At 42.1% G+C, this 18,466-nt stretch overlaps 1 protein-coding gene across 1 annotated transcript; it reads left to right on the top strand.

Annotated features, from left to right (window-relative positions):
- Window positions 1-499: 499 nt before the first annotated feature.
- LRRC74A (leucine rich repeat containing 74A) lies at window positions 500-17,293 on the top strand. The gene is given in 15 exon segments (XM_040066658.1): window positions 500-547; window positions 775-871; window positions 2,704-2,814; window positions 3,942-4,120; window positions 4,740-4,842; window positions 5,565-5,666; window positions 6,673-6,722; window positions 7,413-7,494; window positions 8,719-8,786; window positions 13,757-13,890; window positions 14,537-14,552; window positions 15,102-15,128; window positions 15,130-15,211; window positions 15,889-15,949; window positions 17,218-17,293. Coding segments are annotated over 15 exon segments (1,236 nt in total).
- Window positions 17,294-18,466: the final 1,173 nt, after the last annotated feature.

Here is an 18,466-nt window from a genome sequence, read left to right as displayed (position 1 = left end):
ATTTCTAAGTGTATGAATTAGTTCTGCTCAGCCTTTATCAGAAAGCCTCTTCTGTTAACAGTTTTGGTTTTAACACCTTAGGAAAAGTCACATTCACCTCAGTAAAGATGATGTAAAATAATAAGCACTGCACCACTTTTGGCACCAACAGTAGTTGGTGGAATGAGTGAGTACTTGATTCAAGGCCCCATTAAGTGCTGACATGTTTACAAGCCACACTTTATTACTGAACATACTGGGAATTTGGCACTAAGGAAGTCTGAATCTGTTCCAGAATAAAAAGGTGGATACATTCCTATCTTTGTCTCATTTAACACTATAACTGCCACAGTCTGACTTTATCACAAAATTGTACAAACTGGAATATGAACTTAAAGGAGACAAGAACATTTAGCAGCAGCCTGGCACGACTCTGATACATCTGAGGGGAAAGGAGGAAGGTCCACAGCCAAAACCATAGCTATTCTCAGTTATTGTGAGCTGACTGGATCCCAGAACGATGGGGTTCCTGGCACTGAATGTCACCCTTAGGAGTCAGAAGGTGCAGGTGAGGTCACATAAGGGTGATGTGGCAGCACAGGGCAACCAGAGGCTCTGCAGGGCTTTCTCACAACACCAGGACAGCCCCTGCAAGCAAGACACAGATTTCTCCTGTTTATAAGCAGCATAAATCAAGAACCAGGTCTTACAAGTGGCACCATTCTTCCTGGAGATGTTCTGACTCCAAGCAGCTGCGTTTTTATTGTGTAGGTGTAAGAAATATACAGGATCTAGGAGGTGGCTGTGAACTCTTCATTTACAGAGGAGAAAAAGCAAATGAACCTGCGACTCACTGGTGGTAAAACAGAGAACGAGTCTGAGAAGGATGAAGGTGCAGGGTTTACTTACTAGCAAACTCACTCCAGAAATTGTCAGAAATGGCCAAAGAAAAGTCAGCAGCAGCTAAGAGGGCCTGTGGTTGCACCAGGCTGATCACCAAGTTGGGAAGGCTTCTCTCCCTAGGCCAGGCAGCAGTGAGAAGTGACGAACAGGGATCCAGGGTACCAGCAGCCAGAGATGGGAGCTGCCATCTGGGAGCAGCTTGGAAAAAACAAAATTAATCATTAGAGGACTTGGCGGTACCAACTTCCAGGACACTCCACCCAGCTGCCCCTAATGCCCGTAAGAGATGTCAGAGCTCAGCATCTTTCGAGACCAGATCCTGTTTGAGCTCTTTGTTGCCCAGAAGGACAGGCAGGGCATGGGGGCAGCAGGGTTTTCTGAACCTGTTGCTCTCAGGCTCTGCTGGTACACAGCAGAGTCAGGTGCCAGGGCTGCTCACAGCTCTTTGGCCTTACTTCCTAGCTTAGCATAACAGTTCCTCTCAGAGTCCTAAACCTCCTTTGGCCTGTCAGTCATTACAAGTTAATTTCTTATTTTCCTTTGTCGTGATATATACACTTACATGTTAAATAATGCAATTATTGTAAGGTATGGACATATGTGGAACAATTCCTCTAGGCTTGTTTTTCTATATTTAAATAGTGCATAATGCAATTTATGAAGTGCCAAAATCACTTCTGAATCTACCTCAGAAGGCTCAATCCATACACTGTAGGACTGACTAATGTACTTGGCACATGACTTGTCTGATGACTTCTTTACATGGGATTTTAAACCTATTTTTACCCTTCCTTTTTTGTCTTTCTCACACTAGAGTAATGCAAGTAAACCTATCACCTGACAAATAAAATCTGCCAGAAGGAAAGGGTCTTAATAAAGCAGATGCAGCTGCAGAGTGGGTTGAAGTGTGGTGATGGGGGTGCCAGCTGGCCAGTCTTTTCCCCACACAGAACTGAATGAGCAGCTAAACTGCTCCACATTCCACATCAATGCTAGGTGACACCCAGGAAGGGTACAAAGTTAGAGGTTAATAGCCTAGAGTTCTAAAGGGAAATAGAGATTAAGGGAAGAAGGCAGTAAACGCAGTGACAGGGAATGAAAAGGAATATTCAGAGTAGGAAAAAAAAAAAAATTATTATGCTATTAGCCAGAAATTCTTTTGGCAAAATAACACTTCATAATTTTTTCATGCATTTAGTCCCCTTAAAAGAGAATTTCTTCCAAATTCTCTTTCTCTGTAACTATAAAATAAATTATGATTTGTGGGCAAGAGAAGCTGTATCACTTCCAGTGAGTCTGCTTATACTCAGTTCCAATATAAGGTGGCATTCAAATGTTTTTTCTTCGACCATGCAGGAAGAGTACACTGCAAAGCGTTCCCAGAGTCCGATCACAAAGTCAGCCCCTGTGCCTGGGGAAATGTCAGTCAGTTCCAGAGAGGTAGGAGCAGCTGGTATGGTTTTGGTTTGCATGTTTGTGGGGAAAAGGGATGAAGATAAAAAAATTGCTTTACCTCAGGGGCTCAGAAATTCAGAAAGGGGAGAAAGGTAGCTTGTGAGGGATCAAGAACCTAATGTGGGAGAACTCTAAGTTCCCTGCACATGGCCTGAAGAACCTGAGGAGAGCTTAGTGCCAGAGTTAGCCCTTCCCCACACTGGGGCCAGCACCACATACACTTAGTGTGCAGGGAGCGCTGGGCAGGAAGCAGGGTTGCAGGAGTACATCCACAGCATGTTGAAGAGGGGCTTCAGTAAGAGGAATGGAAGATCTGTCACATCTCTGCCAGGCTTGCATTAACAAATTGAATCTGCTTCATGGCAGACCAGAATGAAATGTTCAAAATGAGCGAGCCTCAGGAGTCTGTCTTGCTGGCTGATGCCTCATCAGAGACGGCAACGCAAGCTCCTGACACTGACCATCTGCACTCACTAGCCTTTCCATACTCTCAGAGCTGTACCTACCAACTGGTAAGTATCCAAAAAGAAGACCAAGGACGTGATCCTGCCAGAATTCTGACAGCCACACATAATCTGGCTATTGATAAAGGCAGGAGGGGGTGAGAATGTGAATTTCCCTTTAAGAGCTCTCCCTTTGATGTCAAACATCCTTCTTCAACTGCTTTCTACACATCAGGGTTATTTCTTTGTTCCTTATTGTCTCCTCTAGTTGTTAATAAAGCAGCAGGAGCAGAAATAAAACCAGGGATGGGACTGCATCTCTGTTTGTGCACTCCTGATGAAACACTGTAGCGCTTGTGGTCTGCACACCATGGGTTTGCCGCAACTGTTCTGGTCTTTTCTGGTGGTTCTCCTTTTGTTTTCTGCCTCATTAAGTCAGTCATCTGATTAAACAAGTCTTGCACTCATTTTTCTAACAGTAGGATTTATCCATGATTTAGGAAGAGAACTTTCTAACCTGTTATAACTGGAAGGAAAGTCAAAAAACATAATACCACAAGAACAAAGACTATTTTGTTGGAGGCTACAGACTGAACTGGAAAATGGCTTTGTTGAGAAGGGAATTTGTCTTGAGGTTAGACTGCTGAATGCATATAGCAACATGGAGAAATATGAGCTCTACATATGGAGTTTGCTGAAGGAATTCCAAATGACTGGTTTTTCCTTTAGCTGCACTGATATGTCTCACTGCAGCTGTGTCAACAACACCCAATGGCCAAGATGAAAATGCTGGGATTCTGGGATTCTTTCTGCTGGTTGTAAGCCAAAATGTTCTGCAGCTGCATGCTTAAATTAAGATAAGACCAAAAAAAAAAAAGTTTTTGCCTGATACCAAAAGTTCTCAATTACACCAAAAAAAAGTTCAATCACATTGCAGACTGGTGAGAAGCTGCAGCAAGTCACTGGATGTCAAACAGATAACCAAGGAGGAAACATTTACTCCAGGATGTCTGGTATAAAGGAATGGAGAGAACCAGGGGATGATAATGCATGAGGAGTAAAAGTGTGCTGTTGTTGCATAGTGTTTTATTAAGTAGTTTAATTTATTTAACGCAGATAGAGGGACACAATGCACCACTCATCAATATACTTTTTCTCTGTATCCTGAGAAAGCCTTTACAAACATTATGGGCACAGCGCCCATATACTTGGAAGCACACAGGCTGATGGAAGTGGTCCCTGCCTCACACTTGATTCAAAATTTGGCTAAGCCTTATATAAATCTGAACAACCATGGTCTAGGGCCTAAAGGTGTCAAAGACATTGTTAGTGCTATGATGGTGAGTTGCCAGTAACAGTGGGGCCAGTGTTCTCAAGAATAATAGGAATTTCAGGCCTTCCCCAGGCCTGAAAGTCATCAATGAGTACACAGTGTGGGAGAACAAAACATAGGAACTCTGAGCATCCCCAATGTTTCTCATCCTCTGTATGTGAAGGTTTTGTGTGGCAACTGATGTCCTTTAAAGGAGTTAGCCCCCAAAACAACTGATGCTTTTCCATGGGACACAAGCCCTCAGTGCTTCTAAACCCTACAGGGTTGCAGATGGGGCTGGGGGGACTCATATCCCACTCTGGGTTCTACATAGGAAGGTGCAACATTCACCCATGGACAGGCTCAAAATGCCTGAATTGAAGCTGGGATCTGAAGCTGGATCTCCAGGCTGGCACAAAGCAACAGGAAGTCCTACCCACTCAAAATCTGTCCAGGCAAACATCTCTTTTGTATGCCAGTTCCCACTGCCATGGCTCTGTCGCATCCCCGATCACTACTCAAGACCTGCAATGCTCCCTTGAAGTTTGGAGGAAATGTCCAATGTCTCAACAATGAACTAAGGAAACTACTCTCCTTGTTTTTACAGTAATTTTTATATGTCTTTGTTTACCTTTCTGTCTTCCCAGTCCAACACAACCATTATACAATTAGAGTTGGAAGACAGCTGCATTTTGGTAGAAGGAGCTATATGCATAGGAGAGATGTTGTGAGTGAATTCATCCATTCAGGAACTGGTACCTGATCTGACATAGTTTGTAGTCAAAATTATTGCTCATCAAGTTCAATCTTCTGAAAGAAAACCAATTTTAACCAAACAACTGTTGTTCCCAGGCAAAAACATTCACATTCTGAAAGTCATTACATTTTCTGCTGCAATACTTTTAAAATGTACAATCTTCTGAGAAGCAGAGATGTGCATATAGTGGCAGTCTTGTGACTCTGGAACTGTTATTTTCATTAGCAGATGTGTCAGTAATTACCATAACTAAGTCGTTCCAGCTTATGTTTAGCCAATAGAAAACATGTTTTGGTCAGGAAATTTCATTCTCCAATATGACATGGAGAAACTTTTCTAAATAGAATCAAGGGAATAGTGCAAAATGTTCAGATATGAACTGGTGGAAATGTTCCTTCAATTTCAAACTGGGATATACAAAATACATTTAGATAGGTCATGAGATCTTTGTTACACTGAAAGAAAAGACCCTTGGCAAAATGCCTCTTGGTTCACTGCAGACAAAGATCTATGTGAAATTGATGATTCTATGGCTTTATTTGTGTTAGGAAGGATACATGGTTAAACACACCTATAACGTACACATTAATTACTGTCTGGCTAACCTTTCTCATATTGCTCATCTTGCATTATTCCCTTGGTATCTTGGACCCTAAGAAGACAGTAAAACCAATATATTCTTTGGACTCATCCTTCTCATATTCTCTTCTTTTCTTCCAAAACATCTCAAATAAGCACCTAGACACATCAGGAGCTGAAACCATTGCCAGTTTGCTTTTGGATAATTTGTCCTACCTCCATGTTTTTCAGCTCCTGGGGAGCTGTATGCACACAAACACTGTTGGCAGTAGAAGTGAAGTAGTATGTGTTTCATTCCAGTCTCTCACCCTGAAAATACTATTCAGACTATGGGCAAAATCTATCTCTCAGCTATGTCTCTGATGGGAACCTAGATTAACAGTTGAAATATAGACTTAAAATGATTAAATATTTGACCTGCTCAATTTCCAGCATCTCTGAAAACCAGTCCCTCAAGAGGAATTCCGTTAATTTCTGGAGCATCTCCCACATCTTTGGATAATTCCACTCCATGGAGTAAAGTAGAATAGCAACTAACTTCTCTATTGGGTCTGGCTGAGATGAAGCAGCCCTCGTACATCTGTGGTTTGTATTGGTAGCCAGAAAGGTGTTGATAAACACAGGAAAGTTTTGGCTCCCAAACCATCGACCACTGTCTCTCCAACATCTCCCCTCTTCACCACTAGGCTGGTGATAGGCAAGATCTTGGGAAGGAACATAGCCAGGGCACCTGATCCAACCTCACCAATGGGATATTCCATACCATACGACATCTCCTCAGCAATAAAGGCTAAGAGAAATGCAGAGGGTAAAGGGAAGGGAGGGTGGGAAGCAGCAGCACATTTGTTATTACAATGTTTGTCTTCTGGACCTCTATGTGTATACACCACTATACAATACCACGTGTACTAAAGCCTGACTTTCTGGGAAGTGGCTGGACATCATCTAGTGATGGGAAATAGAGAATAAATCTTTTCCTTTGCTTTAGCCTGTGACCTTTTCTTTTGCCTTATTAAACTGCCTTTATTTTGATTCAAAGGGCTTTTTCTATCTTATTTTCTCAGAGGAGGGGAGAGGCTTGATGAGCACCTGGTATACAGCCAAGGTCAACCCATCACAACTTTTTACAGCCAGATGTGGACTGTGATGGACTGGAGGCTTTACCTAAAAGCACATCTTTCTGCAGACCCAGCACAGCACCAGAAGAGAGACCAGTGCATTGTTAACATACTTTTCTTCCCCATGAAACAACTTTGGGGAGGAGACTGCGCTATACTTTGCTGAGGCGTTAGTAGTGAGTTACCTGAAATCCAAGGTCATTTGCAGCCTTCACTTGGCATGATTTCACTTGGCAATGCCCACATGGTTTCCTGGCATAATTTTGCTGAGTGCTTAATTCAGAAATAAGAGAGACTGAGAAGACACAGTGCTGGATGAACTGCATCAGCATTTTTTCAGGACAGCTGTGTGTGTCTGGCTGAGAAACGAGTGTTCAGAACCGTGTAAGTAACACAACTTCATAAAAGATTGAAATTCTCCAGTAAGTGTTTTTACTGGAGAGTCTTGACTTCTCTGGATAGTTCCTGTCTCAAAGCCTCTTAATCATTTGATACCTTCAGAAGCTGCCCTGAAGCAAGGATGATACAAGAAAGAGCTCTTGGTCAAGGGACAATGGACGGAGTAAAACAGGGTCAGGAACAGAGTTGCAGGATATGTTGCAGGCCAGACACGAGCTGCATGAGAGAAATTTGCACAACACAATGTCCTATTGCTTTTGCTGTTTTGGGAAGATGATCACTGCGATGTTATTGCCCGTTTAGGGGTGGGCAGTGCCACAATCTCTGTGCTGCTGATGTCCCATGCTCTGAAGATTTCAATGTATCTGATATCCCTCTTTTTCATCCTCATGTGGGTGCCTTGGTATGACATCTGGCTGCAGGTGGCTGGAAGATCACATTACCTCTGCACACTTGTCTCTCTGTAGGGCAATAAACAAGTGAAGGAGCTGAACCTCAGCCACAAGAAGTTCTCTGAGAAAAGAGGGCAGCTCCTGGGATAGATGCTCAGTAACTTATTACTCCTGCAAAGCCAGGATGTCATGGTTTAGGAACAGCATTAAAAATGTTCTGGTTTAAAATACAGCGTGAAAATTAAATGCTTTCACCAGCTCCTTTCCAATAATGGAGAAAACACAAGGAGAGATTATAAGATGTAATCACAATTTATTGAAAAATAGTACTAACCACAACAACATTAATAAAAGAGTATACAAAAGAGAGTATTTTACCCACCAAATAAAGAAAGACACTTTACAAAGACGGCACCAAGCACAGTTAATTTTCCGTACGCAGCCCGAAAAACAGCAGAAAAACGGAGATAAAACAAAACCTGGTAGGATGTGACAGGATTCTGAAACAGGCCCCTTTTCCTGGGCCTGACCTTGTGGAAGCAGGACTGGAACGCTCACTCGGCAGTTCCAGCTGCAGCTTGGGCTCCAGCTGCGGCTCCAGCTGCAGTGATGCTAGCTGCAGCTTGGGGTCCACATGGCTCAGCTGGGCTCCATTCCACATGGCCACTGCTCTCCCCCTTTCTTCTTTGTTTTTGATCTTTTCTCAGAGCAGCATCTCGGGTTCACTGGCTCTAAGCTACAGAACCAAACCAGAAAAGGCACAGCTCAGAGAAAGGGGAAAGGGACCACCATGGCAGAGAGGGGCTAGCTCCCCCAGGCTGACCCCAAAACCTGCACACCCCTGAGCCCAGTCCCAGCAAAAGATGGTGACCCTTCCAGCTCCAGCTTCCTTTGCTGAACCCATGCCTTTGCCATGATGTGGATGGTATGGAATTAAACACTGCTAGAAACTCCACCACATTTCTCTACTACCATGACAAAACCACAACCTCTGCAGTGAGAGAGAAAAAAGGCAAAGATTACAGGTTGAAAGAGGAACAATTTACTGGAAACAGCAATGAGATAAGAAAATGAACAGTAACAGCAACAATATTAATAACAAAATTATACAAAAAGAGGATGATTTACCTGCAAAAAAATGCTCACTGACTGACTCAGGGCAGCATGATCCCAAAACAGGGAACAATGGACTCTGTGCCCCGGCTTTTCCTGCATTGCAAGTCACACTCACCTTCCTCTTGGCGGTGAGAGTCCTGTACTTCCAACCCTCCTGGTGACATGAGCTGGTGACAGTAACAACCTAGGCATGCCCACGTGGGTCCAGGCTCTGGCCCATCATGGCTACTGTGAAAAAAACAACTTTATCCTGGTCAAAAACTAGGACACAGGAATACAGGCACCAGGGAGCTGGATGGTGTCAGCACAGTGGACACGCATTTCCATGACCTGGTGAGTAGTACAAAAAACAGGGCACCCAGATCCAGAGCTTTCTGGCTGGCTCACAGGCTCACCCTCATCACCACAGGTGACTCTGTGAACTATGAGTCATGTATGGGAACACACATGCAGCATGAGAAACCACAGTAACAGAGCAGTCTGTTAGAGGAAAGAGCTGAAAGAGACGACCCTCAGAGCATATAAAGCAGAAAATTGCACTCTACTAAAATCCCATAGGACTGGAACCATTGTTTTCATTGCAAAGTTCAGGGGCTACTTCAGTTTTTCATAAGTAGCCCAAAGCTAATGGTTTTAGGCATTGCACAGTAAGCAGCAAGAGACACAGACCAGGAAGGAACAAAATTAAGCTGCCTAATCTGCCTGTTCAAAGTGAAAACTCGAGTGTGCTAGTAGTCCTTCAGAGAAAAAGCAAACAAAACAATTAGCATTTCAGTAATTTCAGGTGCTGTTACTACACCGTGAAAGACTTGCATGAATATCTGAATGCCCTTCTTCCCTCAGTATGTTCCACACACCTGCTACCATAATGGCCACAAGCATATGCTGTGAGCATCCAGTGTTCCTTGAGCATCTCAATAATGCAATGCCTTCCGTTTCATTAACACCTTCCTTCTCCTGGTTCAGTATTTCCACTGATATGTTATCTCTTTCTAATAAAAGTCCATATCTTTAAAACATGGAACAATTAAAACTGAAGCAAAGGCAAAGCAATGTGCTCCTGCCTTGAAAAAGCCTGCAGGCAACACAGAGATCACACTAAAACTTTTGACCTTCCTAGTCCAGAAAAATGCCTCTCCAAAATTCAAGGTTTTACATCTCTTCTCTCCTTCCAGCTCACTTGAAACAGGAGCAGCAGAGATTACTGCAGAACCTGTTTCTTTCTATTTTGTTTCTAAAAGGAATATTTTTAAGTCAGCTAAATTCACCATCTGCCTCCATCCAACCTTCCATACATGGAAAATTTGGATGAGAAATTCTCTCTGAGAATGTGAAGCAAGTGTTGGCAGCAGGTCCTATCCCTCCCAGTGTCACAGCAGACACAAATGAATTCACACATACCCTGCTCTAAGTAGAACTTACACCTTGAGGTGTGTGATGCATGTGAATTGGCATTGGCACATGTACAGCTGGGCACAGCTATCATATGAAGCTGAATTCCTCTCCTCTGCTAACCAAATGTAAGTAGAGTGAGTCTTGTTATTTTAGATGTGGCAAGGAGAATCTGGCCATTTTTCATAGTAAGAAAAACAGGCAGTGTCTATCAATATAAGAAATCCTCCCTCTCTCTACCTTTCTCCTTCACAATGTAAATGATTTGCTAAGAATTTGTTCAAGCACAAGATAAACCATCATTGCCACAACAGAGCAATGCCACAGCACTACCTAAAATAGAGGAGTATTACACGGCCCTGGCAAACAAAATCCAAAACAATCTTCTAGTAAGACAGGGATCCTTGAAAGGGCAAAACTGAATAACCAGCTAAGATTCCTCCAGAGGTGAGAATTGAGAGCTAACACACCTTCTCAATCCAAGTTCAGACTCTAGGAATTCAGCTCAGAAAAGTCAGCTTGCTTACATGCTGCATTCTCAGCTAGATCTGACATCCCTATCCTGAGAACCTGCAAATGACACTATGGTGGTTGAGAGGCATCTTTAACGCTATTAATGGAGGCCTGTCTCTGGACACCCCTGTCTTTGTAAATCACTGCAACCACACCAGTCTTTGGGCCTGCTGTTTTAGATTATGTAAATAAACATGTCTGTGTGCCTTGCTCTTAACCTGGGTTGAGGTAAAGTCACTAGCTCACCCAGAGGCCTCCCTCTCTCTCTGCAGCCACTCAGATTGTCTTAGGAGCTGATAGCACAAAAGACCTAAACAAGAAAATGTCTTCTACTGGCCAATGTTAACAAAGAAATTTTCTTTCTAATTGTGGGAATGGGGACTGTAGATGAGGTCCAAGGTGGGAGAGAGATGATGTTCAAGCACTAAGAGAGGCACACGGCAGTGCCAACCCTGTAACGCCAGATAGCCAGACCTTGTAGCAAGCAGATGACCAGCCTGAGCTCTGATCTGCTGTGCTGCCAAGAGGAGCCAACAGAATGGGAAATGTCCCTGAGTATATATTAGTCCAGTCCTGGTCTTCCCATCCATCCACCCACTGGTTCTTCATGGGAATAGTTACAGAGGGTGCCAGCAGCCTCAGGGCCCTCCATCCACATTTGGAAGCACCGTGATTAAAGGAAAGAGCATTTTCACAAAAATTAGATTCGGGACTTGGAACGTAAATATTATATTCACACTTGAAACAAACTAAAAATAAAGTTGATGGGCAGTTTTGGACACTCATGTAACGAGTTGTATCTAAGTTACATCTGCACATGTTCCTTTGTTACTGTGTTAATGAAAGAAACTAAAAATCAGCAGAATAAATAATAATTCATCCATAGTCTTTCCTGAGAGTATCAACTAATTTCAGCAGAGATCATCTGAAAAACAAGCATTCCTCTAAAGATTTTTTTCCTGCATAAATTAAGATCAAAGAGAATTATTTTCCAAGTCTGCAAGGAGTCAGGCCTCATTCTGCAAAGGAAAATAAAAACAGGCTGTATGGGTGTAAAGGACTGCATTAAAATACACATGGTCCTGCTAGTTTTATTAATAATAACCAAAAAAAGTAATAAAATTTGAAAGAATAATATATTTTAGCTAAATTCCAAGAAATTGAAAGAGATTATTGAAATGCATTTATTTAAAAGGAAACACTTCAGAAACTTTGAGGCAAGGAGTTAATTTTCAACCTAAATCTCACTATGAATCTGCTTTTTAGGGTTAACAGTTGTTCTCTTCACCTCACCCTTGGAAAAGTCTAAATTCCCTGGCATTCCACAAGATAAATGGTCAATGGCATAAATTTACAATGACATTTCAGTATACCAGTCAAATGCTTGTAGGTAAACATCTAATCTGTCTGACTGATTTCATTCTATATGTTATGTAGGGAGTCTTGAATTTCAGTTCAGAGTAATCACAAATATACAGTGCCAAAGACCTTACATTGTCTTAAATCTTTGACAAATTAGTAAAGGTGTTAATCCTTTACAGGAAACTTAGCGGAAGACATAAATAAAAGCCTCTTTTGCCCCTTTTCTCAGTGATGCATTCATATCTTGACTTCTAAAGAATGAATAATTATTGTGTCTATAAAAGGAATTTGAAATAAGGACATCTAGAAACCTTTGCATGGGTTTGACAGCACCAGCAGTGGTGAAGCAATAGAAAGGCACAATTCTAACAACAGTTTATTCCTTCTGACAAGATTTCTAAGCTTGACTGTTCCCTACATTATTTTTATAAACTACTCTTTATCAGGTTCCAACTTGCAGATACTGACAATCAAACATTTTCAGAAATCATGAATCAAAGTAGTCAGCACATGCTCATCTTCAGCATCACAGTACACAAGAAACTCCTGTTGCCTTTCAGCTGCCTGCGTGCTGTTTTTCTGGACTGAACTGACTGTGGCAGACATGCAGAAATGCCCAAGCCGGCTCCCTCCAGGTGCTGCCCAACCCCAGCACTGTTTGTTAGGCCAGACATGGTGCTTTGGCTGTGCTGCTCCCGAGGCTGCACTGGCAGTCCTCCAGCTTTGTCATGGGCTTAAACCAAGCTGGCAACCCTGGGGAGAGCCAACAGCCTTGAAAGCAACTCGAGCTTTCCTGTGCTGCATTCCCAGGAGTAGGTCACTCTGCTGCTGTCCATAGTGCAAGGATGTCTGAATGGCTTCTTCAGAGAGCCACACCACATCCATCAAACCCTTGGTGCTGAATGAAAGACAATAAACCCAGCTGGACCCAGACTGGTTCAAGACTGGGTTTGAGTAGCAACAGTCAAGAGCTCATGGCACAGTAGATTACAGATGTGCAGAACAGTGGATCTTAAGTTTCCAAAAAGAAGCTGTAAGAATGCATTGGCAAACTATAAATAAACTTTAGGGGAAAATGCAATGCTTGAACCTCTCACAATGACAGAAACAAAAGGTTTCATAAATTTCCTGAGCTGCCTTGAAACTTCCAACATTTAAGTATATAACTAACATAATACATGAAAAATTCTGCTGTCATCATGGGTATGAACAAAATCATAGTCATGTCTTTAAGAGATCAATCAACGCAAAGTAAAACTAGTCATATCTTAAAATTAGAGGAATAATTTACAGTGGCATCAATAATATTTGCATTTACAGCTTATTTTCTAACATTCCAAACCCCTGAATCAGGACACTGTGCTACTGACCATTCAGTATATGTTAAAACATAAAACTTACAACATGATCTCTGAAATGCTGAGCTGTCACTACCCTGTTTGAAATTCTTAGGAAAAAGACAAATGTCAGGCTGACTGGAACTTCTTAGGGTTACACAGTGAAGCAGAGCTTTCCCAAAAGTTTTGTTCATCCGGAGGCACCCGGCCCCTTCCCAGAGAGGATCATCTTTCTTGTGGGCTACAAAGCTCTATTTCTGGAGTTACTAATCATTTAAGGTCTTGGGTGATTTTGATTTTTCAGAACTCTATGGTACATTGTGGCCATTAACTGTTCAACCTGCAGTTTGCATTTTAATAGAATGGAGAGGAGACCCATCTAGGACTGTGTCAGGGATGAACTGAATCACTTGAATTGCCAAACAGGTCTTTGGTGTAGACATTTACTGATGAACACCTACCTTGCATTAAGCTAATTTCTACCCAAATTGCTAGATCTTTTTCTGTCTCAGACATGGAAAAAGAGAAAGATGAACACTTATTTATGATTGGGTCTCCAGAGGATTCCTGAAAGGGAAGAGCAGAGATAGCAGAAGGCACCATCCTTAGGACAGGATGGCTAATGTATTTATGAACACAAGAAAAACTTTGTTGTTCTCTGGGTGTCCACACTGACTGCACTTTCCTTGCCTTATGTAGCACAAGTTGGTGAATGGAACTTTCATCAAGTTGCAGGATTTGGTGTGTCAAATGCATCCTGAACTAGATGTCATCTACAGTAAGGTCAAAGACTTTATCACCAAGATCCCCAATAGCATCCAAATCCCTTGGAAGTTATTTGGATGGGCTACTGAATTGTGTCCTTAGCTCCCTGTCCACAGCACACATGCTACAGACCCTTGAAGGGTAAGGTCCCTGGGAGAGACCCTTCAAAGGGTTAAGTCTTCTTTCAAGTGAGAAATTCAGCCAAGTTCCTTCAGAAAAGTAAATGCACAAAGAGAATCACAATGTTCACACATCTCAGTACACACAGACTGACTAAGCAAAGCCTTTGATCTTCTGGAGAAGCTATTACCTTGGGATCTTAGAGCACTGAGGGGGAAAAAAGGAACATGAATAGATATTTGCTCGCTGTGTAAAACAAACTGATTGATCCCAGGTATGATCAAAATGAGTGTCCATCCTCATCACAAGCCCATCCCAGTAGCTGACTTTCATAGAACTCTCCTCTAACGGTTTGGCTCTAGCATAAAAAATTAATGTGCACCACAGAAGTAAGATATGGTATTACAAGGATACTTGTAATGTATTTACTATCTGAAATAGACATTACTCAGCTTTTCAAGGTCTGCAGTTTCCAGGGGTAGCAGCAGATGGTGCTGTCCTCCTTTCTGGGAGCCAACGCAAGCTACTGAGCCTGGCTGAGCTGAGTAACACTTTGCACTACCAGCTTCACTGTGTTTCTTAACTGCTGTGCAGATTCTCAGCTAATTGGGTGAGAATTAGCTGCGGATCAGGTTTCAGATGAACTTAAGCAAAAGCTTGGGCTGTTAGCTCACATCAAACAATGCTGCTGTGCTTCACAGCTAGTGACACTTGTACTTCTATGCTTTGCAGTTTTTAATAGCCATTGTGGTATTCAGGTATCCTCATTCAAATAGAAGCAGAATTCAGAGAAGAGTAACTAAAGTGATCAGAGATCTGGGGGACAGAACTGTCTGGAATAGACAGTCTGGCCAAGCAGTGGCTGCTGGGATGAGGACCAAATAAGCATATGCAATTATAAGGGGAAAAAAGCCAGGTTTACTACTGAGTCTTGTTTCAAGGTAGGGGGAGAAGGAGGTATAACTGAGAAGAATTGAATTAACCTGAACCAAAGGTCTTTGTTCTGACAAAAGGCTGACTGCACAAGGAGTCGAGAAATCATATCTCTCAGTGATGGGCTGAATAAAAGCAGGGTAATGGAAGAATAAGAGGAGAGCTGGAGGCAGGTATCAGTGGCTGTTTCATGGTCATGCCCGTGTTTCATTTCTGCTTCCAACAGAGCAGAAAAGAGCACAACCTACAACTCTGAGAACTTCTTTGGGAATATTGACAAGGATGGAAACATAAAGATTCCTGTGGCAGCCTTCTGGAAAGCCATGATGCAGATGTGCCCCTGAAAACATGGCCAGAATGCTCTTCTGGTAGGGCACTGCTCTAGGGAAAACCTCTCTGCTGCAGCACAGCCACCAGCCAGCTTTCCTGGTGACATCATGGTGCTTTCTGGGTCCCTTCCAACTCAGACTGTTCTGTGATTGTTAAGGCTAAAAGGCAAAATTCACTCATAGCAAAAGTTGAGCCTAGAATGAGACCAACAGAAATGCCATGACACCCAATAAATACTGCAGATAACATCAATGATAGCAGACCAACTTTAGAATATCCCAGACACCCACTGTTTGTATAGGATATACAGGATCTTGATAGATTCTTTTGTTTTACTTTTGCTATGGGAAAGTGAAAAATAGGCATCTAAACCCTCAGCTGCACAATGGAGTAGACAGTTGTCTTCCTGACAAAACCACTGTTGTGCTTGGGATCAGTAACAATGGTCAAGCCAGACATGATGTTCTCCTAAAAAAAAAAAAAAAAAAACCACACCACCACCTTAAATTGCCTCTCACCACCATTCTGGATTTTTTCTGTCTCTCTTCCTCCATGCACCAGGCCATCTGCTCACCTATTAAAAGACAGCCAGGTCCCACTCTGATATGGAGGATTTTTCTGCTTAAAATTAGCCAGGTTTCCCAGCACTTCTCTTACCAACAAAGCATCCCACTGAACTGAAGACAAAATTGGTGAACTAGTGCACAATCTAGACTGGACTCAGACAGCAGTTGTGGATTACAGGTGAATGACTCCTGGTTTGTCTTTCTTTTTTTTTAATTTGGCTTGACACCAAATAAACATAACCTCATTCATCTTAAGATATGAAGGAACTTAAGTTTTGGCCAGTCCATTACTTATGCAAGTAAAAGGTAAATGAAAAAGCAACTTGTATGCTTAGAGGTTCTGTTCAATCAAACTATATGTCTTATTTTCCAATTTGATAAACTTGCCAGGAAAATCTTGCAGGGATCTCAGAGGCTGAATGGCATTTTCATTCACCCTAAACCTAAGATGAGAAGCATCAGCTCAACACTATTCCCCCTGCAGCCAGAATAAGATTTGCAAAGACAGCATATCTGTGCTGTCAGAACTTTTCCTCCATCCTCAGGGACTCTTAGTTTTTTTCTTTCTCTCTAATTCCTCTTCTTAGGAGACCTACTTTTCCCTGGAAACCTGCCTTCAAACTACAGAACTTTTCATTCTCTTGGAAGTGCCTCTTCCTTAGTGCCTGTAGCAATCATGTCCAAGTTCTGAGAACCTGGGCATTCAGCAGCAAACTCCTAAGAGGTTGTCAAGTTGCTGCAGGCTAAACCGCTTGTCACTGGACCCAAAACTCCCCTTAGACTTTCAGTCAGTCCTGACATGTGACTCATCAGCTGAAAGACCTGTTAATCATTTCCAAATATTCCCATCCCTCAGCACATAATAATGGGTTTTAATATATGTTGTAATCTAGTTTTAAAGCTAGAAGCAATGGGTCAGTTTTGCTCTTAGGCTCCTAATGTTTTTGAAGAGAAGCAAATTAATTTGTTGGGTCCAGTCTTCATTCCTTCACATACAGCAGTGCCATACTAAAAGCATCCATGCTCAGAGGCTAGATGTGCTTTAGCCTGGTTAATCTTGAGTCAGAGGTTACACAGGGTTCCCAAGCACTTCAGACACAACTTACAGAACTGTGGTTAAGCAGTAAGCAGATAAAACTGTTGAAACACAGTGGCCAGAAAAGATTTCATCTGGTGTCATTAACGTGGCAGAGTTGATATAAGGGGGAAAATAGATACAGATATATACCTTTTATCTAGCTTATTGATGCATTTTAGCACTGTAGCATGTGTGAAATGGTAATATTCACCTTGCAGACAAGAGCCAGAAGAGTTGTGACCTTTGCTGTCCTTACTGTTCCTACCTCAGGCTGTTTCCTCAAGATCCTCAAGATCAGCAGCTTTAAGATACCTGACAGAGACGGTTCACTTTGCTAGATGAATACTGGTTCACTTCTTTTCAATCAGTCACTTAAAAGACCAGGAGTCAGCACAGAAGCCTGTGGAATGGGAAATTGAGGAGGAAGAGAGGGAAGAGCCATAAAATGAAGCAAGGAATCAGGTCAGACAATGCAACATTGTATAAGAACCACTGAAAGAAAGCTCAGAGTGGCTCTGGGCTTGGGGAGGCCCAACACTGGGGAGCTCTGACAGTCTAAGTTATCGAATGTAACAATGAAGCTGATGTTCATTACACAGCAGATTCCCATCCAATTCGGTCTGTTTTCATTGAGGAAGGATCGGTCCTTTGATCCTGGCTACTAAATCTGTCTTGCTCTGTACGCTGATAGTGATGAACTTAAAAAGATGAAGGCAAAAATCCTTGGTTTTTTGGGAATTGGGAAACCAAGACACTCATATATTGTTATCATCTCCTTTTGAGGTAAAACACATGGACAAACACTGAGGTAAGAATCATGCAGTCATCCCCCGCCACCTTAGCAGATCTGATACAGCGACCTTTGCAAGAGAAAAAATAATAAATTCATGAGAAACTACAGCTCATGTTGCTTAAAAAGTTATGGGTGATAGAAATGTTCTTTAATATCTCCATGGGAAAAACTATGTTAGAAAGATGGGAGACATAACAGATTTTAAATGGCTTAGATATCATACTTTTTTTTTTTTTAACCAAAACACAAAACAAACAAAAGAAAAAAAAAAAAAGAAAAAAAGAAAAAAAGAGAGAGAGAGAGAAGAAGAAGGGAAAAAAAAAAAACAAACAAACACCAAAATATTTTACAGTTCTTAAGAAGGAATTAAAGCCTTGCATATATTAATATCTAGGTAAAAATGGAATCTAGAAAATGTTAATATGTACAGGAAGTACATTTTGCTATGTGACCAACTGCCCACATAGACTTTACAATAAAATCTTGAAGAACTGGGAAATGTTGGCCACTTTGGGAAGATCAGCTTTCAGTGGAAAGGAAAGAAGCTACTTGCAATCTGGTAAGTCTCTCTTTCCCAAAGGAATTCCCATATAGAAAAAAAAAATTTGAAATAGCTTGAAACCTTTGAAAGAGTTCAGGTGGCTCCAGTGCCTAACCAGAGGTCAAGATGGCTGTTGGCATGATGGCATTGATAATGTCTGCTCAGTAGTCACCTTCAGGAGGCTTTAGCTCATTACCCCAGCAGGTCTGTGTCCTCTGATGCCTGTGACTGTTCCAGAATTCCCTGCAATCCCAGTGCCACCATCACCTATGGAATACATTGG

The sequence above is a fragment of the Hirundo rustica genome, chromosome 6 (assembly GCF_015227805.2).
Source record: "Hirundo rustica isolate bHirRus1 chromosome 6, bHirRus1.pri.v3, whole genome shotgun sequence".
Taxonomy (NCBI): Eukaryota; Metazoa; Chordata; class Aves; order Passeriformes; family Hirundinidae; genus Hirundo; species Hirundo rustica.
This window is presented reverse-complemented; position numbering and strand designations above follow the sequence as displayed.